The 21,429-nt window shown below is 44.5% G+C and overlaps 1 protein-coding gene across 4 annotated transcripts in view; it reads right to left on the bottom strand.

Moving 5' to 3' along the window:
• The window catches only part of atp8a1 (ATPase phospholipid transporting 8A1), a 433,224-nt gene that overhangs the window by 127,003 nt on the left and 284,792 nt on the right, over positions 1–21,429 (bottom strand). For all 4 annotated transcript variants that reach the window (XM_038791303.1, XM_038791304.1, XM_038791307.1 and 1 more), the window contains one exon: positions 4,643–4,707. In XM_038791303.1, the coding sequence (XP_038647231.1) occupies positions 4,643–4,707 (65 nt within the window). The remainder of the gene's footprint in view (positions 1–4,642; positions 4,708–21,429) is intronic.

Below are 21,429 nucleotides of genomic sequence, written 5' to 3'. Positions count from 1 at the left end.
CTCTGAAGAGAGTCATGTGAATGTTTACAAAGATGTAGTAAAATGGGACAACCCAGCTAAATTTTCTTGGGATAAAGATTGTGCAGTTACACCCCCTTCATTGGCTATAATGGAAGCAATTGATGGAATGCAAACTTTCTGCAAGGTTCAATATGTGTAGTCAGTTCTATCGTTGTACCAGGCACAGGTAAACAAATGGGTTGGACTATTCGAGGATCCTACAGGGACTTTCTATATTAGCATAGCTCCAATTAAATTGTTCATATTCTCTGGAGTAATTCATTAACGGCCATAAGAAATGAGAGGATATTAGAGAGCTTAAGGAAGAGTGTGGCTTTGCATGTAATTGCTGGTATCTAAAATTGTAATGAAGTACAGTACTTATACATACAACAGCTATATTGCACCATTATAGCACGCTATACTGTAACTTGTTAAAATGGGAATAAAATTATCCTTCCTGATAGTAAAAAAAAAAATTGTACACCAGAATATTTGCATACAGGACCCAGAATTGTAAGCCAATTTCTTACAGCAGATGAATTTAGCCTTTGATGCAAGCAATTATTGCAGGCTGCAAAAGTCACCAAACCATACATCAGTGAGTTCAAAAGCACACGAGCACATACTGTGATGAGTGTATGGGGAGAAACGGTTTTACTGCTTAAGAGAGGAGGGTGTGCAGCTAGTGTGAATCCATATTCCACAGCACTGACCAATTGTTGATTCTTGGGCAGTTATTCTCCCTAACCTGAAATGTGGGAGATCAGTGGTGGGGAACCTGCGACCTGGGGCCACAGGCGGTCCATCAGGGCTCTGAGTGCGGCCCACGAGACATTTTGTTGACCACTGCTCATACGCAGGAATGCTGCTAATTCGACCATTTCATTTTTTCCTATCGGTATGACTGACGTGATGCACACGTAAAGGAAAACAAGTGAAATGAGGTGCGTGCTGATTGCACACAACATTGACTGAGAGTCATGTATTCTGTGTCCAAAATTTAAATATTTAATTTGTTCTTACCATTTGAAGTTGATGACAGCTCTATTAGTATACAAATGATTAAGCATTTTCTGTAATTCGCTAAGAAATATTTGGTACGCATTAAATGTATTTCATTTTATTTGTAGGTTTATGATTCAAACTTGCAGCACACTGAAATGAAAGAGGGTCACTCATGTGGCCCGCTCACTAGCGAAGTTTGCCTATCATTAAGTCAGATGGTCAGAATCAGTGGCTAGGCAAAATAGATATCAAAGTTGAGAAAAGCCATACAGGCATTAAATTGAACAAAGGAAGTTTGCATATCATGGCACATAGTAGTTTTATGGAGTTGTCTTAATTTCACAATTCAGACTGGAACTGACACAGCACAAGTACATCGAGGCTATGCAATTGTGGAAGTCTTATCTCCATTGGCACACATTGAATAGTGTGACACCAGGGTGTCAGAGTGGTTACTGTGCAGATGGAGGCTATTTAGCCCATTGCATCCATGTCAGCTCTCTGCAACAGATGTTTAAGACCCATTCTCCCACGAACCTACAAATTCTCTCTTTCGATGCTTATCCAATTCCCATTTGAAACTCAATTGTTTTTGCCTCCATCACACTCTCATAGAATCATAGAATTTTCAGTGCAGAAGGAGGCTATTCAGCCCATCGAGTCTGCACTGGCCCTTGGAAAGAGCACCCTACCTAAGCCCCACGCCGAGACCCGAGCCCCTTTATCCCTGTAACGCAGTAACCCCAGCTAATCTTTTTGGACACGAAGGGCAATTTAGAATGGCCAATCCACCTAACCTGCACATCTTTGGACTGTGGGAGGAAACCGGAGCACCCGGAGGAAACACACGCACACATGGGGAGAATGTGCAGACTCCGCACAGACCATGATCCAAGCTGGGAATCGAACCTGGGACCCTGGAGCTGTGAAGCAACAGTGCTACCCACTGTGCTATCGTGCTGTTCAAGCAATATGTTCCAAGCCTCACCACTTGCTGCATAAAAAACTCAGGTAATCCACCACCGAAGTTAAACTGACTGGACTGTAGTTGTTGTGCTTATCCTTTAACCCTTTTTTGAACAAGGGTGTAACATTTGTAATTCACTAGCCCTCTGGAACCATCCCAGTATCTGAGGAGAATTGGAAGATTATGGCTAGTGTCTCCGTAATTTCCATCCTTACTTCCCTCAGGATCCTCGGATATTTATCATCTGATCCTGGTACCTTAACGGCTTTAAGTACAGCCAACTTTACTAAAATTCCCTCTTTATCAACATTTAGCTCATCCAGCATCCCAAATACATTCTCTTTCTCTATGACTTTGGCAGCATCTTCTTCCCTGGTAAAGACTTGCAAAGTACATGTCTCATTCTTGCCCTCTTCCTCCATGCATAGTTTGCCTTTACAGACGCTATTTGCTTCATTCCTTCTCTTAATATCCTTTTTATATTTATATGCTTATAACATATTTCTGGATTCCATTGTGTGTTAGCTGCTTAGTCTCTTCTCATATCCTCTCTTGTCTTTCATTTCCTTTTTCACTTCTCCTCTGAACTTATGAAATTCTCCTTGGTTCTCACTTGCATTATAAACTGGATATCTGCAATATACTCTTTTTTCTGCTTCATCTCACCCTTGATCAGTCTCATCAACCAGGAGAGTCCCACCTTTCCCCCTTGTTGGAATATACCTTGAACATACCCAGACTCTCTCCTCCTTAAAGGCAGCCCATTATTCCATTGCAGTTTTTGCCTGCCAATCTTAGATTCCAATTTACCTGAAGCGGATCAGCTCTCATCCACTGAAATTGTCCTCCCTCCATTTAATTATTTTTAACTTTGGATCACTCCTCGTTTCTTTTCATGGTTAACCCAAACTTTTTGATACTATGATCACAGTTCTCTACAATTTCCCCAACTAACATTGATCCATTTGACTGCCTCATTCTTTAGAACCAGGTCCAGCAATGCCTCCATCTTAGTTGGGCCAGAAACATAGCGACAAAGCAAATTCTCCGAATGCTCAGAAGCTCATTCCTGAACTTCAGTTTCAAATTCACAAATACAATGATGAAATGCAGCAGCAGCTAAAAACAACCACCACCTGGAGATCAATAGTGTGCCTATATTTCCACCATTTTCTCAACTATTGATGCTTTTCCCTTGTTGGGTGGCAATGCTTGTCCACCTCTGAATTTTGATACTATCTTTAATGGGGTATTAACTTGGCTGTGAATTAAGCTTATATACATGGAAAAGTTAAGATCAATGTTTTGAAGTGTAATTTTTCTGTCAAACTGCCAAATTGTGAAACTGTATGTGGCATAACTAGGTTTAAGAAAATAAAAGCCGTCAAGTGTTAAAAAAATTCTAGTTTAAAGCAAAGAATGGCAGAAACATTAATGAGTGGTGCAACACGCCACCTTATGCAGCTAGCCTGGAAACAAAGCTCTAGTAACCTGTGTAAATTTCAACTATTTTGGCAAACACAATTTTACATGACAGCCTGAAATCCAATGGCACTCTTAGATTATGAAAACTTTGCATTGAGGCAACTGTGTAGTGTAAAGGAGGCATTAAACCACAACATTGCTCCCATGACATTAAGATTGGCAATCTTTTAGTGCTCATTAAGTTTACAGTTTGGGGCTTTGCCAGCAGCTAAGTGGATTTATTCAGCAAGTAGCCAAGCCATAGGACAGGAAATACCCAGTTTCAACCCTGATCGGAATTAACTGATCTCGATTACCACAGTAGTAAGTGAGATGGAAGTGATCTCAGAATTACAGAAATGAGAATTAGTCAGGTAACTTATGTGAACCAGTAACCCCTGATTAGAGTGTGTAGTTGTGAATACGAGTCAAGTATAGTATCGGTCTCTGCTACATTGCATCTGTGACTGAATAATTTGTTGACAGTCAGTATGATGCAAAAATAATTACTAATTACTGAGTGTTGACTAGCACCCCAGCAGTACAACAGAGTCACTATCTTGGGAAGAGGGAACAGCAATTGGAAAGAAAAACTTACAAACTGCCTCTTTCATTTCAAATAATAATGCTAGAATTCATTGCATGTTTGCAGAAATGCACAGACAACACCACAGGGCTACTCACAATACAAAGGATTAAATATACTTAAAATTAAAAAATGAATTGGCTATCTAGGTGAGTAACAAGCAATTGATAGCCAAGTTGACAATTTCAGAGACAAATGTGAGCATCGGCGAAAAACCTTTTAACATTATTCAAATCAATTTTATAGACAAGTGTCCAGTGTTTAGGGGTTTCTTCAGATAAATAGATATTGAAGCCAAATACTGACTTAGAGTTTTCTCCTTTGGATCTGCTCAAAAAAGTTACATTGGATGATCAGAAACTCAAATCCTACTGCATCATTGAACTGAAGCCTCTCACATTAATGGGAAAGAACATAGAGCAAAATGTGAATCGAGCTGTCATATTGTGCCTTTTAGGTTACTACCCAGGACAAATTTACACCACAATGACTTTTTAAAAATTCAATTTGGGATTTATTCTCATGAATAAATATAAGATTTAACCAGAATTAATGCAAACAATTCAATTCATTTGCAGTTTACTGGGCACAGTACCTTAGAGACATCAAATACTTACATCGAGAGTGTGTGCATTTAGAACCATAAGACCCATGTTTTTGGTCAGAAGTTTACATGCGTGTCCTGTTTAGAAAAAAAAAATTAAAAAGTTCAGTTCGACAGAAATTCAAACTGTTGTATGACTTCCACTACAGTATGGTTTTATGATTGGTGGACCTGTGGATGTAATTAAGGCTTAAGTAATAGTAAGAGTAGGCCATTCTACCCCTCGAGCCTGCTCTGTATTTCCTTTGTGTTTCATATCATTGAAGTTCAGGTGTATATAACATCATGAATTGAACAGAAATGTAATGAAACCTGTACAATACTCGAGACTTTTAGCTTTAATATGTGGATTAGAAAGAGGTATTCATAAATATACTTTTATATATGCATATACTCTCACGGCTGCAAACACTGGGCACAATCTAACGGAAATGTTTCTCAGTGTGGTAGCGAGCGGGAATTGCTGGGTGACCCAGCGAGGCGTTATCGGTATCTAACGTTAATTAGGGCATTTAATAATGCACTATGGGTTTCACGCTGGAAATGACTGTCCAGCCAGCTGATTCACCTGGAATGCACTCAACAGTTACACGCTAACGAGGGGGAACTCTTAAACTGATCTCACAGACAGCATGCAACCGTGCCACCATGCAGACCGGCACCACGATTCAGAGATGCCCACCTGGCCAGACTGTTGGACACAGTGGAGTTCAGACAGGATACCCTGTTCCCCCGAGGAGGGTCAGAGGGTCAGCCACAGGCAGTGACACCGGCAATCATCGCGGAGAAAGTCACCAGGAGGACGGCCACCCTGTGCCGCAAGAAACTTAACGACCTCCACCGGGCCGCACAGGTGAGCTGGCATCGGCCCCTGGCACCATTGCCGCATGCCACCCCCCATGACTCTGCAGTTGGCACCACCCCACTCCCCCAGCACAATATCATGCCTGTGCCCCAGCTCACCCTGGCACCCACCTGCACACCCCACCAATGCCCAGAGTTGCCCACTCCTGACCACCCACCATAGCCGAACCCCAAGATGCATGAAACGTGCGGCTCACATTGCTCTCTGCCCCCACAGGTGAATGTATTCCACAAGAGATGGGAAAGGGCTCAGACGGGCAGCAGGGTGTCGGCCATCAGAGTCCTCAGCCCCTATGAGGAACCGCCCTGGAGGTTGCAGGGGTCAGCGAGTACAGATCGGTCACCAACGTTGAGATTGGCCTGCATCACAGAAATCAGTATCCCCTAGCCCCCACCCAGATGACCACTCATACATGTGAGAGTTGTCCATGCCAGACAGAATGATCAATCCCTCCCACTGACCACATATCCATTCTCCCACAGAATCTCCACCCGATGGTGCAGGCCCATCCGGGTGGCTCCCTCTGACCCCCAGAAAACACCTCAGTGCAGAGCTTCAATGATGACATCATTGACGCGTCACGGCTGCCATCCCCACCCTCCACCAGTGCAGAGACACGCCTCCGCGGGCGAATGGTGGACAGGCTTCAGGGGCACAAACAGGCGAGCACCAGACAGTTGCTGATGCACATCAGGCGAAGACAGGAACGTACAGTGGTGACGGCAGTCAGAGGTCCGATGGATCCCAGCACCCAGCTGGGTCCCAGTCAGATGCTGAGCCTCTGAACCAGATTATCCCAGAGCTGATGCGGCAGTGATATTCAGAGGGGGATGTCAGCGGCACTCCAGCAGGTCCAGACATAACCCGTAAGGGCTCAGGAGATGTCGTTGGCAATGCGTGGCACCGAAGCCAACGCTGTTAGGATGGCGACTGCAGTGGAAAGCCTGGAGCACAACATCAGCTGCCCCTCCATCCCAAGGTGACCCCCAGGGCCGTATGGGCAACGACTGGAAGGAGGGAGTGCTGGGGGGACGACCTGGTGGTCACCAGTGCTCCCAGGTCCCTCCTCCTGACAACAGTGTGTCTTGGGGGTCAGCGGGCAGAACAGGGTATCACGGCAAGGCATGTGGCACCGCCAAGGCGGCCGGGCCAGAGAATGCCCGCCGGAAAAGGGCTCGGTAAGCAAAAGACTGCCTCCACCTCTGATGTGCTTCCTAGGGACTCACCTAGACGTAGTGGCAGAGCACAGAAGGCTAAGGAGATTGAGGATCACTGAGAGGCCACTGAAGGGGGAAGAGGAGGGCGGCATCATCGGTAGCCGTGGATAGTTGGAGTTACGATTGTACACCATTAAACACGTTACACCCAAGACATACGAAGCCTCTGTCATATTATTCCGCACTGTGGACCAGCCTGCATTCCCCTCCCCCATTCATGCTCACAGCAGACAGACAGGAGTCAGACTATGGTATAGATTGAGAAGCACTAGAGTTCAGCTCAAAGTGAGTTATCATCACCCTCTGCCTTGTATATTGACCTATTGACAGTGCCGACACAGGCCCACAGACTCCGGGAGAGTGGGTCAAGGCAATCGGGGTGGCTGGATGTGGGTTGGGGGGGGGGGGGGGGGGGGGGGGACGGATGAAGCACGTCCTCTGTGATGTGGTGGTATGAGTGCCTCCCTCGCCCTCCAGCATGCCTGACGATGACCCTCCTCCACCTCCATCACATTACCCCGCTGCTGAGCCAGGTTTTGAGCGTGCAGCAGGCCACCACAAAGCAGGCAACCCTATGGGGGTGTATTGCAGTGCAGCACCAGAGCAGTTGAGGCATCACAACCACATCTTAAGCAGTCTGATGCACCATTCAATGGCAGCCCGGGTGGATGCATGGGCCTCGTATATTGGGTCTCCGCATCGGTCACCGGCCTCCATCGTGACGTCATTAGTCAGGTTCTGCGGGTACCCCTTATCCCCCATGAGCCATACAGTAACACTGGGGTATCATTCGAAGATGCCAGGGATCTCAGACTGCCCCAGGATGTAATTGTCATGCACACTCCTGGGCCTTGTGCTTTTCACCTAAGCTAGTCAATCAGTGAAGTTCAGAAATGTGTGCACATTCTGAATGGGCGCATTATCTTCAGCTGGTGGTCGCACACAGATTGAACGTTCAGGGTGTGGAATCTCTTCCTGTTAATGAAGGGCACTCCCAGACCGCCTGATGCACCCAAAGGAAACATAGATGTCATCTATTACCCCCGGACCTGGGGCATCCAGGCGATGGCGGAGAATCCAGCTGCCCGGGCACCTTGGTGGGCTTGGTCCATGTCAAAGTTTATATAGTCTGCTGCCGGGCAAACAGGGCATCCGTGAGTTCAGGGATGCACTTGTGGACTGTAGGTTGGCAAATGCAACACAAGTCCCCGCTCAAGCCCTCGAATGGCTCTGGGGCATAAAGGTTCAGGGCTGCGGTGACCTTGACAGTCACCGGGAGAGAGTATCCTCCTCCTTTGCGCGGTGGCAAGTCCACAAGGACATGGCACAGGTGCCGCACTGTCCACCTGTTGAGGCGGAGTCTCCTGTGGCACATACTGTCCGACATCTCGTCGAACGACCAGTGAGGCCTGGACACCTTGGACTATCGCTGACCTTCCCCTCTGGGTCCTTCCCGGCCTGATGGGCAGCCGAGCGTGACAAAAAGTAAATAGTCACAACAACTATTAGCTTGTGGATTTGAACCTTTTTTCCTGAAGGCATGAGCTAAAAATATGTGCAATGCTCATAACTCACCCTCTGGGAAAGACCGTTGATAAAATGGTTGGACAACAAACCAAAAAAGGAAGTTCAGAAGATCAAAAACAGACATGAACACCTTAATCCAACAAGGGAAAGTCAATCTCTACCAAATGCTAAGTTTATATTCTTTTAGCATCTTTTTCACTTGCTATATGCTAATCATCTGGACTCCTACTCGGCATTTACAAATTGCGAAATGCTCACACCATCTGCAACATAACATTTGAAATTCACGAAGTACATTTACCTGACAGGATACTCAAAAAATGAATTAAAGTGTTGGCTCATTGGGAGGAAGGATGTGGGAAATTGTTGGAAACAATTTCAATGCAATATTATCTGATTTTTAGGTAGAACATATGGATCCAATCATGTAACATTAATTTGGTGGCATTGTCACTGTCACAACCTAACAAAAAAAAGTCTTGAACAATTACTTAAACTGTAACTAGGTTTAAGTGAAATTATGTCTTATTATTCAAGTTGCTTTGATGTTCTTGATGATCATAATGTGCACACATTTCTGAACTTCACAGATTGACCAGCTTAGGTGAGAATTCCAAGGCCCACAGTGCATGAGAGAACACAAGTTGTGACAACAATTAGGGATGGCCAACAAATGCCTGCCTAGCCAGCAAAGCCCACATCCCGGAAAAATGAATTTCTAAAAAACCAAAAAAAGAATTTTAACATCCTGGGGATTGTAGGAGGAAGAAAACACAGCGGGGGGGGGGGGGGGGGGGGGGGGGATGTAGAGGTTTAAACTTTCATGGAAATGAAAAAGAACTTTTCATTTTATGGTTCAGCAGAATTTGAAATGTGATGACCACACATCTTATACATGTCACAATGAAAATAATCACGTGAACTAAAAATTTTGAGGGCAACGTTAAAATTAGAAAAATAACACTTAGTTGCAAAATGTTTTAAAACAATTCAGATTTTCAAAGGGTACTGAATCCCTACCCTGCCGTTGTCACCTGCTTTGTAAACGAAGAGCACAGATTTCCTCCCACACTAAGCGGAGTAGTAACTTTGGATCAGACTTCCAGTGGATTCCACCAGAATAATGGCTGGAGTCCAGTGAAAAACTACAGGTCTTTCAGGCCCTTATCTTGTGTACTGTTTTCATTGCTGATCACAAAGAAACATGGGAGAGATGGTGTGTAGAGAAGGAGCATGAGGTTGTTTCTTTTTTAAAACTTAATTTTTACAGGATGTGGGCTTCGATGGCTAAGCCAGCATTTGTCCCCCATCCGAAGTGCCACGTGGGTGGTGGTGAGCTGCCTTCTTGAACCACAGCAGTCCATGTAGTGTAGGTACACCCACTGTGCTATTAGCAAGTTGCAGGACTTTGACCCACCGACAGAGAAAGAAAAACAATATATTTACAAGTCAGGATGGCGAGTGACATGGAGGGGAACTTCCAAATGATGCTCTCATATATCTACTGCCCTTGTCCTTCTAAATGGTAGTGGTCATGGGTTTGGGAGGAGCTGTCTAAGGAGCCTCGTTGAGTCCCTGCTGTTCATCTTGTAGATGGTACATACTGCGTCGATGGCGAAGAGAGTAAATGCTTGTGGAAGGAGTGCCAATCAAGTGAGCTGCTTTGTCCTAGGTGGTGTCAAGCTTTTTGAGTATTCTTGGAACTGCACTCATCCAGATAAGTGGGAAGTATTCCATCACAATCCTGACTTGTGCCTTGTAGGTGGTGCACAGACTTTGGGAAGTGAGGAGGTGAGTTACTCGCTGCAGGATTCCCAGCCTCTGACCTGCTCCTGTAGCCACAGTATTTATATGGCTAGTCCAGTTCAGAGTCAAACTGAGAGATAGGAGGAAAGCCAGGAGAAGCTTACGTTTTTCTCGCCTCGAAAAGCGGAGTCAGAGAGACCATCTTCTAGTGATATACAAGATACTTAAATTTGGAAAATGTAGACCACTAAATTTATGTTAAATTGCGAGAATAGAACAAAGCTAGAGGTGCAAAATATTAAAATGTAACTTTACGACGGAAATTAAGAAATATTTCTTTAGAGACTTATCAATACTTGGAATGGACTCAGGACACAGTGCTGGAGCACAATCTTGGAATTATTTAAGAATTAATGTGATGCAACAATGATAGAACAGTACAGCACAGAACAGGCCCTTCGGCCCTCAATGTTGTGCCGAGCCATGATCACCCTACTCAAACCCACGTATCCACCCTATACCCGCAACCCAACAACCCGCCCCCCTTAACCTTACTTTTATTAGGACACTACGGGCAATTTAGCATGGCCAATCCACCTAACCCGCACATCTTTGGACTGTGGGAGGAAACCGGAGCACCCGGAGGAAACCCACGCACACAGGGGGAGGACGTGCAGACGCAACACAGACAGTGACCCAGCCGGGAATCGAACCTGGGACCCTGAGCTGTGAAGCATTTATGCTAACCACCATGCTACCCTGCTGCTGATAAATGCAAAACTTTACTGGATGGATGAACAGATTTGACTGAATGATAATCATTATCAGAAAGTACTGACAGAAATATTTTATTTAAAATGTATTGTGTGCACTTCCATTACTAGTTTTCTCCTTTCAATGAGAGTTCATTATCATTACTTTTACAAAGCTGAAGACAGGTGTGTGAGAACATCGAACATACAGTGCAGAAGGAGGCCATTCGGCCCATTGAGTTTGCACCGACCCACTTAAGCCGTCACTTCCACCCTATCCCTGTAACCCAATAACCCCTCCTAACCTTTTTGGTCACTGTGGGGAATTTATCATGGTCAATTCACCAAACATGCACATCTTTGGACTGTGGGAGGAAACCGGAGCACCCGGAGGAAACCCATGCAAACACGGGGAGAACGTGCAGACTGTGACCCAGCGGGGAATCGAAACTGGGACCCTGGCGCTGTGAAGCCACAGTGCTAGCCACTTGTGCTACCGTGCTGCCCGTGAGAATTAAAGGTTTTTATATTGTTTTCAAAAGAGGACGCAGATATTCTGCTCATGTCTTTAGAGAGAATCTCTTTGACAGCACTCTCCGAAAGCACTGTAATATTAATGAAAACGGTTTAGACACAGAACATCCAAGAAAATGCACAGCAGTGTTTATCCTGTTTATGAATGATTGGAAGTGTGGACAGAAGTGAAATCCTCTCAATTTACAAATGATACCAAGCTAGATGAGAATATAAAGGCTTGGGATAGATTAGGCTGGTGAATTATGGATGTCACCTACTTTTGGGACAAGATAATAAACCATGGAAATAAAGGATAAATGAAAAAAATAGATTATTCTAGAGGAAACAATACAGCAGATGGAGGTAGGAATACATTTAGATTGCTAAAACCATCAGCACAACATATGGCATACAAGAGCAAGCAGGATCCTCTGTTGTATAGCAAGGTCACAAATCTCCAGAGCCATTAGTAGAGTACAGATTCAGCCTCGCCTGTACTGCACCCGAATTATGTTATAATTTCAAAATTAGAGAATAGATTAAGTGTCAATGGACCTAATAATCCTGGGGCTACAGAGGACATGAGGAATAGAAACAGAAAAAATAGGAAGAGGAGGAGGCCATTTGGCTCTCAAACCCATTCTGCCATTTATTATCATGGCTGATCATCCAACTCAATAGCCTAATCCCGCTTTCCCCCATATCCTTTGATCTCCTTCGTCCTATGTGCTCTCTCTGACTGCTTCTTGAAACCAGACAACATTTGGACTCAACTACTTCATGTGGTAATGAATTCCAAAGGCTCACGACTACCTGGGTGAAGAAATCTCTCTTCATCTCTGTCCTAAGTGGTCCACCCTGTATCCTCAGACTTGCTCCCTGGTTCTGGACACACCCGCCATCGGGAACATCCTTCCTGCATCAACCCTGTTCAATCCTCATAGAATTTTATAGGGTTCTATGAGATTCCCCCCTGATTCTTCTGAACTCCAGCGAATACAATGCTAACCAATTCAATCTCTCCTTGGACGTCAGTCCTGCCATCCCAGGAATCAGTCTGGTAGACCTTCTCTGCACTCCCTCGATAGTTTGAACATTCTTCCTCAGAAAAAGAGGAAAACAGCACACAATATTCCAGGTGTGGCCTTACCAAGGACCTGTATAATTACAGCAAGACATCCTTGCTCCTGTATTCGAATCCTCTTGCAATGAAGACCAGCATACCATTTGTGTTCTTTACCGCCTGCTGCACCTGCATGCTTACCTTCAGTGACTGGTGTTCGAGGACACCCAGGTCTCATTTCACGGTCCCCTCTCTTAATTTATGGCCATTCCGGTAATAGTCTGCCTTCTTGTTTTTGCTACCAAAGTGGATAATTTCAGATTTATCCAAATTATACTGCATCTGCCATTCAGTTGCCCACTCACTCAAGTTCCCCAAATCACACTCCTCCTCACAGCATCACCCTCCCACCCAATTTGGCGTAATTTGCAAATTTGGAGATATGGGCTGGATTCTAAGCCCACCGACGCTGAAATCGCGTTCGGCGCTGGGGCAGAGAATCCAGTTTTAAGCATGGAATCGGGACCGGCGCCAGTTCTGCGATTCTCTGACCCCCGAAACGCGGCGTACCCGGGGAGTAAGCTGCAGCGCGTATCCACCATTTGCGGCCATTGCCAGAGGCCCGCCCCGCTATTCCGCACTGCAGACTGGCCGAAGTCCCGACAGCGTATTTTTAATATGGTCCTGCCATTTGGGATACTCGCGTGACGGCTGCGGACACATTGGTTCGGGCAGGCCGGAGGGCGGTGACCTCATATGGGACTGGGTCTTTATTGTGCAGGTGGTCCGGGTCGGGCACGCAGCTGATTGACCACCTTCAGCTCCTCCTTCTCACTTAATTGTGCATTCCTCAACTATTTCCGCGGTCTGAGTCCGCCACGGAGCACGGTGCGGTCGCTGGAGGCTGCCGCCGTGCGCATGTGGCAGGGGGGGGGGGGTATCTGCAGCTGGAGCTGCGAGCTCCACGATGGCTCCCTGCTCGCCCCTTGCACGGCTGTGAATTTGTAGACTTTTGACGCCAGTTTCTCTGCCGTAAAAGACCAGTTTTCACGATGGCTTGGGGACATAGTCCCTGAAATGGACAATCCAGCCCATGGTATTTTGTTCCCTCATCTAAATCCTAAAAATTCCCGGACCGGCCTCCCCGAACAGGCGCTGGAATATGGCGACTAGGGGCTTTTCACAGTAACATCATTGAAGCCTACTTGTGGCAATAAGCGATTATCAAAATATATATTGTGAATAGCTGGGGTCCCCGCAGCGATCCCTGTGGCAGCCCACTAGTCACAGCCTGCCAATTTGAAAAAGACCCATTAATTCCTACTCTTTGTTTCATGTCTGCCAACCAGGTTTCTATCCATCTCAATACACTACTCCCAATCCCATGCATTTTAATTTTACATGCTAATCTTTTATGTGGGACTTTGTCAAAAGCCTTCTGAAAGTCCAAATACACTACATCCACTGGCTCCCCTTTGTCAATTCTACTAGCTACATCCTCGAAGAATTCCAGTAGATTTGTCGAGCATGATTTCCCCTTCATAAATCCATGCTGACTCTGTCCAATCCAGCCACTGTTTTCTATGTGCTCTGCCATAAAATCTTTGATAATGGATTCTAGAATAATTCCCTGCTTTCTCTTTTCCTCCCTTTTTAATTAGTGGAGTTACATTAGCCACCCTCCAATCTGCGGGACCTGTTCCACAGCCCATACAATCCTGGAAGATGACCAACAAAGCATCCACTATTTCTAGAGCCACGTCCTTCAGTACCCTGGGATGTAGATTATCAGGCCCTGGGGATTTATCAGAATTCAATCCCATAAATTACCCCAACACCATTTCTCTACTGATATTGATCACCTTCAGCTCCTCCTCCTCCTCACTTAACCCTGCATTCCCCAACATTTCCGGTAACTTACTTGTGTTCTCAAAGTACGTATTTAGTTGCTCAGCCATTTCTTTGTCCCCTACAACTAATTAACGTTTCTGACTGTAAGTGACCTACATTTGTCTTCACCAATCCTTTTCTCTTCAAGTACCTATAGAAACTTTTACAGTCAGTTTTTATGTTCCCTGCAAGCTTACTTTCATACTCTATTTTCCCCTTCTGAATCAATCCCTTGGTCCTTCTTTGCTGAATTCTAAACGGCTCCCAATCCTCAGACCTGTTGTTACTCTTGATCAATTTGCCTACTACTTCCTTGGATCAAATACTATCCATAATTTCCCTTGCAAGCCATGGATTGGCTGTTTTTCCTGAATATTTCCATCCAAGGCAAGCAGGTGTTATATAGATTAGAACTTGCATTTAAATACAGCATGGATTTGTATCTTTGAAGAGGTAATTGAAGTGATAGAGCAGCAAAGCAATGGGAATGAGAAAAGAGCAAGGCCAGCTTGGTGACACGTTGGTTCAAAGCCCATCAACCGCATTCAAAAAAACCTTAGTGCGACGCGAGAGAAGAAAAGTGATTGATTACATCCAAACAAATGATCATGGAGCAATTTGGTCCCTTCAGCCCGCTCCGCCATTTAATGAGATCATGGCTGATCTGATAACCTCGAATCTGCATCTTGCCTAACCCGGTTAATGTATCACCCCGTGCTTACTAAGTATCTATCCACCTCTGCCTAAAATGTTTTCAAAGGCTCTGCTTCCAATGCCAGTTCAGGAAGAGAGTTTCAAAGACTCACAACCCTCAGAGAAATAATGTCTCCTCATCTCTGTTTTATTATTTTTTAAACAGTAACCCCATTTCTAGATTGTCCCACAAGAAGAAACATCCTATCCATAGCCACCCTGTTAAGGCCCCTCATGGGTTTTTAACAATATCAATAGTGCTTTCGTTGTCAGTAACACTTTCACTTTAACAAGCTTTTATTCCAGATTAATTAGTTGAATTTATTTATTGAATTTAAATTCCACCAGCTGCCAAGGTGGGATTTGAACCAGTGTTCCTGAGCATTAGCCTGTTCTCTGCATTACTAGTACACGGTCATCACCACTATGTTATCCTTGCCCCTTGTCTGAGGTGTTTATTAAAATTAATAGTTTAAACAGTGTTCTAAATAGGGAACAGAGGATTTTTTTTACATCATGAATCAGCATCGGAGACCTGCTGCTTGCAATTCCAGCACCATGTAGGAACATCAGTGCACTTCACGTGTCTTCTGCGACTACAGGTGTAGGAGGTGCCTCCAGATGTTCCAGCTCAAACTTAGGATTTCCAAGCTTGAGGGGCAGCTGGAATCAATACAGAGAATCACAGAGAATGAGAGTTTCTTGGATTATGTGGTCACCTCACAGGCAGTGAGTTCAGGATAGCAAATGGGTGACGATCGGAAGAGTAGGAAGGGTCAAAGAGTCTTAAGGGTGTGCGCGCCAATCTCAAATAGATACTCAGTATTAGAGTCTGCGGAGTGTGTCCATGCCCTCAAGGAGTGCAGCCCTACCATCAACGAGCAAGGAACTGAACAGGAGAGAACAGCAAAACATAGAAATCCAGAGTAATAGGAGATTCCATAACCAGGGGGACGGACAGGTATTTCTGTAAATGTCATTGAGTGTCTCAAATGTCATGTTGCTTCCCCAGTGCCAGGGTAAAGAGCATCAGAGAGAGAGGGTGGAGATCATTCTGCTGGGGGAAGAGAGTGAGCCAAAGGTTGTTATACACGTTGGTACCAACGGCAGAGAGAGGGGGCAGCTATTGAGATCCTAAGGTCAGATTTTCAGGAGGTAGGGAGGAGTGTAGGACCTCGAGGGCCGTACCCTTTGGATTACTTCCAGTACCATACAAGCCAGAGAAAAAAGAACACGATTGGGAAGATCAGTGCATGGCTTGAAGCATGGTGCAGGAAGGACGCTTACGCTTCTTTGGACATTGGGACCAGTTATAGGATAGAAGGCAACTATTGAAAGAAACAAGATGCTCCTCAACAGGATCGGGAGCAGCTTTCTTGCATATAGGTTCAGTAGTATGATTGGGGAGGGTTTAAACTGAATTGGCAGGGCGATGGCCAATGAGGCATATATGTGTCGAAAAGAGAAATAAGGTGCATACAGTGAGTGTTGGACAGTAGAAGGAAGTACCACCATATTAAAATGAAGCAGACCAAGAAAGACTACGTGGAATGCAAAGTCAAAATCACAATGTATGTATTGCAAATGCCAAAGTGCGGTGAATAAGATTGGTGAGCTACGAATGCAAATAGCAATGTAGGGATATGATGTAATGGCAACAATGGAAACATGCTTAAAAATGGTGAATTAGGTCCTTAATATACAAGGACATGAAGTGTTCAGACAGGATGGAGAAAGGGAAAAAAAATGGTAGGGTGCTAGTCCTGATTAGGGAAGACGTTGCGGTGTTGGAATCATAGAATCCCTACAGTGCAGTGGGAGGTCATCGAGTCTGCAGCAACCCTCCAAAAGAGCACCCTACTTAGCCGATACTCCCACCCTATTCCATAACCCAGTAACCCGACCTAATCTTTTATACTAGGGGGCAATTTAGCTTGGCCAATCCACCTAACTTGTACATCTTTGGCCTATGAGAGGAAACCTGAGCACCCGGAGGAAACCCATGCAGACACGTGGAGAAAGCGCAAACTCCACACAGACAGTGACCCAAGGCCGGAATTGAACCTGGGTCCCTGCTGCTGAGGCAGCAGTGCTAGCCACCATGACACAAGGACAGAATCAATTTGGTTGTAGATAAGAAGCCAAAAATGTAAAATCTCACCACTTGGCATTTTCTACAAGCCTGCCAATGGCGAGAGAGAAATAGCGGAACATATCTGTAGGGGAATATCCGAAGTGCAAAACAAAATGGGGGACTTTAATTACCCAAACAAAGAGTAGGATAATGTTAGGGTAAAGTGGTTTCTCAAATGCGTTCACTAGTGTTGTTAAAAATTACAAATGCTTTAATAAGATGTTTATCAAAAAAAAGTGTTCATGAGAACTTTCTTTATCAGCATGTTCTCAACCCAACTAGAAAGTAGGCATTGCTGAATCTGGTGCTGGAAAATAAGGTGGACCGAGTGGGCCTATTGTCTGTAGGAGAACGTTTGAGTAAGAGTGATCATTGTTTCATACAGTTTGGAAATTAGTAATGGAGAATTTGGGCAGCACGGTAGCATTGTGGATAGCACAATCGCTTCACAGCTCCAGGGTCCCAGGTTCGATTCCGGCTTGGGTCACTGTCTGTGCGGAGTCTGCACATCCACCCCGTGTGTGCGTGGGTTTCCTCCGGGTGCTCCGGTTTCCTCCCACAGTCCAAAGATGTGCAGGTTAGTTGGATTGGCCATGATAAATTGCCCTTAGTGTTGGGTGGGGTTACTGGGATATGGGGATAGGGTGGAGGTGTTGACCTTGGTTAGGGTGCTCTTTCCAAGAGCCGGTGCAGACTCGATGGGCTGAATGGCCTCCTTCTGCACTGTAAATTCTATGAAGAGCAAATATATGACTTCTGAATTGGAAGAGCGTGAATTTCAGTGTGATGACAAGGGTCTAGCCAGGAAAACAATTAATAGAACAATGGATGATCTTTAAGGAAGAGATACTTCAGGTACAGGGCGGCATAAGGGAGGGTGGTTAGCACTGCTGTATTTCAGTACCAGGGACCGAGCTCGATTCTGGCCTTGGGCAAGTTTGTATGGAGACCATCTGTGTGGAGTTTGCATATTCTCCCTGTACCTGCATGAGTTTCATCAGGGTGCTCTGGCTTCCTCCCAGAGTCCAAAGATATGCTGACCAGTTGGGTCAGCCATGAGTAGTTGAATTCTTCAAGTGAGGACCAGGTCAAATAGAGAAGGAGAGTGAAGAGGAAAATAAAGATGGCAAAGAGAATATGAGAATTGAATGGCAATCAATATTAAAGGGAACCCAAAAATCTTCAATCAGCATGTAAACAGTAAACGAATAGTAAGAGGTAGAGGAGGTCCTATTGAGAATAAATAGGGTGATAAAGGCAGAGCCACAGGGCATGGCTAAAATACTTAATTTCTTTGTATCTGTGTTTACAAAGGAAGCAAAATCTGACAAAATATTGGTGGGAATGAAGATAGTGGAGGCAATGAAAATTGAAGGGAGGGAGACACCAGAAAGGGTGGCTATGCTTAGGGTAGATAAGTCATCGGGTTAGGAAGGCTTGCATCCCATTTTGCTAAAGTGGAGATAGCAGAAGGGCTTTTCTTAATCTTTCAATTTTCTCTAGATATAGGAGGTGCCAGAGGATTGCAGAGTGGTAAATGTGATAAAGAAAGAGTGTAAGAACAGTACAAGAAACTACAGGCTGGTTAGTTTAACATCTGTAGTGGGTAAGGTTTTGGAATCCATAACCAGGAATAGATAACAGGAATTTGGAGAGGTTTGAGTTAATTAAGGAAAGCCAGATGCATTTGTAAAAGGGAGATTATGCTCGACTATCTAATTGATTTTTTTGAAGTAACAGAAAATCTAGCAAGATCGGAAAATGAGAAAAAGGAGTAAGAGTCGGCTATTTGGCCTGTCAAGCTTGCTCCACAATTCAAACAGATCATGGCTGATCATCTTCCTCTTGCACCATTTATTCCCACTACCCCCACATCCTTTGATGTTATTAGTAACCAGAAATATATCGATTTATGTCTTGAAAATTCTCAATGATTGAGCTTCCACTGCCCTCTGGGTAGAGATTCCAAAGATTCATTCCCCATTTTCATCTCGGTCTTAAAATCCTGCTCTTTATTCCAAGACTTTGTCCCCTGGTTCTAAGCTCACCACTCAGGAGAAACATCCTATCTACATCCAATCTGTCACGCCCTGTAAGAATTTTGTAAGTTTTAATCAGATCACCTCACATTCTTTGAAATTTTAGGGAATACAGGCCAAGTTTCCTCAAGCCCTCAAGACAATCCTGCAATCCCAAGGATTAGTTTGGTTAACCTCCATTGCATTTCCTCTATGGCAAGAACATCCGTCCTGAGGATTGGAGACCTAAACTGCACACAATACTCCAGATGCAGTCTCACCAAGCTCTGTACAATTGCAGGAAGACATTTTTACCTCTGCACTCTGATCCCCTTGTGATGAAGGCTGACATATCGTTTGCCTTCCTAATCACTTGCTACACCCGCGTGTTAGCTTCTAGTGTCTCATGAACAAGTACACCCATGTCTCTTGGACATCACCATTTCCCAGCCGCTTACCATTTAAAGAAATACTGTCTTTCTGATTTTTGTACCAAAGTGGAGAGCTTCTCACTTTGTCACATTATATTCCATCTGCTATGTGCTTGCTCATTCACTTAGCCTGTAAGATCCGAAGTCTCCTTGCACCCTCCTCACAACTCATATTCCCACCTTTTATCATCAGCAAATTTGAAAATATAACATTTGGTCTCCTCATCCAAATCATTTATATAGATTGTGAACCCCTGTGGCCCAAGCACAGATCCTTGCAGTTGAGGAAGGGATGTTGTCCATATATATTTTAAGAACCATATTTTAAAATACTACATAAAAGATTAGTTAACAAAACGGAGGATATTGGAATTGGAGTGTCAGTATCCAATTAGTTAAAAAATGGCTGAATAACAGAAAGCAGCGAGACATGGCAGATGACAGTAGTGCTCCCCAAAGATCAGTACTAGGATCACTTCTTTTTTGCTATATAGCTTGGAAAACAAGATGGGCCTGTATCTATTGGTGTTTAGAAGAATGGGAGGAACATATAAAATCTTGAGGTTATTTAACAAGGTGAATGCTGAGAGGATGTTTTCCCTTCTGGAAGAGACTAGAATTCGGGGACAGTTTAAGAATACTGGGTCTCCCATTTAAGATCAAGATAAAGGAGCCATTTTTTCTCTGAGGACCGTAAGTCTTTGAACTTTTTTTCCCAGAGAGTGGTGAAGCAGAGCGAGATAGATTCTTGACTATTAAGGGAGTCATAGGTTATAGAGGGTAGGCAAGAATGTAGAGTCAAGGCCACAATCAACCATGATCTTATTGAACGACAGAGGAGGCTTGAGGAACTAAATGGTCTACTGCTGTTCCTAATTCGTATGTTCGTATGTATGTACGTCTTTGGTGTATACAAACTGAACAGTGTTGGGCTAAGATAGACTCCTTAGGCTAACACATTCATCTGTTTCATATGAGTGCTAGTCTTGCCACCCATATGCACTCTGAGCTCTCTTCCCCAGAGTAGCTGTTCAATGTGATCGGTATGTGATCAGGAACCAAGGGAGGGAGAACTCATGAAATTTTGCTGAATAGGCCCACGTGCCATACCGTATCATAACATTGCTATGAGATCAAGGAAAATTGCCCCTGTTTTGAGATGCATTTGAAAGCCTTTTTAAATTAAAGTGGTTAACGAGTGGATAAAATCAAATGATCCACTTCCTTGTTGACCGTCTACTTGGTCTGCACTCGGGATGTTCTCCACTTCTGACGTGACCTGCTGAAGGATTAGATGCTTTACTACCATGAGAAATTCAGTGGCATAGTGGTATTGGTGCTGGACAAGTAATCCAGAGCCCTTTGGTACTGCTCTGGGACCCGAATTTAAATCCTACCATGGCAGATGGTGAAATTTTGAATTCGATAAATAAAAAAAATCTGGAATTACAGGCTGGACAACCACAAAATAATTGTCGATTTTCATAAAAACCCATCTGGTTCATTAACGCGCTTTAGGGAAGGAAACCTGCCGTCCCTACATGGTTTGGCCTACATGTGACTACAGATCCACAGCAATGTAGTTGACACTTAATTGCCCCCAGGAATGAACAATAAATGCTGGCCCAACCAGCAATCCCCACATTCCATGAACGAATGAAAAAAAAAGCATACAGCTAACAAGGATATTGGCTGGTAGTTTGATGGTGATTGTGGGTCTTTGTCTGATTTTGGAGACCAATGACTTTAGACATGTACCAGGATTTTGGCAATCTCCCCTTGCATACAACAATTGTAAAGAATTGGGACAACCTGGGGAGGGCTTGTGTGTCAAGGTGTTTTATGAACTCAGGGATGATGTTGTAACCAGCAGCAGTGACCAGCTTGATGATACTCCTTTGTCCAAATCCAGGTTGGTAAAGGGTTCAGATCTGGAATTGTGCTGCCT

The sequence above is a fragment of the Scyliorhinus canicula genome, chromosome 3, assembly GCF_902713615.1.
Source record: "Scyliorhinus canicula chromosome 3, sScyCan1.1, whole genome shotgun sequence".
NCBI classification, from domain to species: domain Eukaryota; kingdom Metazoa; phylum Chordata; class Chondrichthyes; order Carcharhiniformes; family Scyliorhinidae; genus Scyliorhinus; species Scyliorhinus canicula.
The sequence above is the reverse complement of the archived record's forward strand: the minus strand, read 5'-3'. Positions and strand labels throughout refer to the sequence as shown.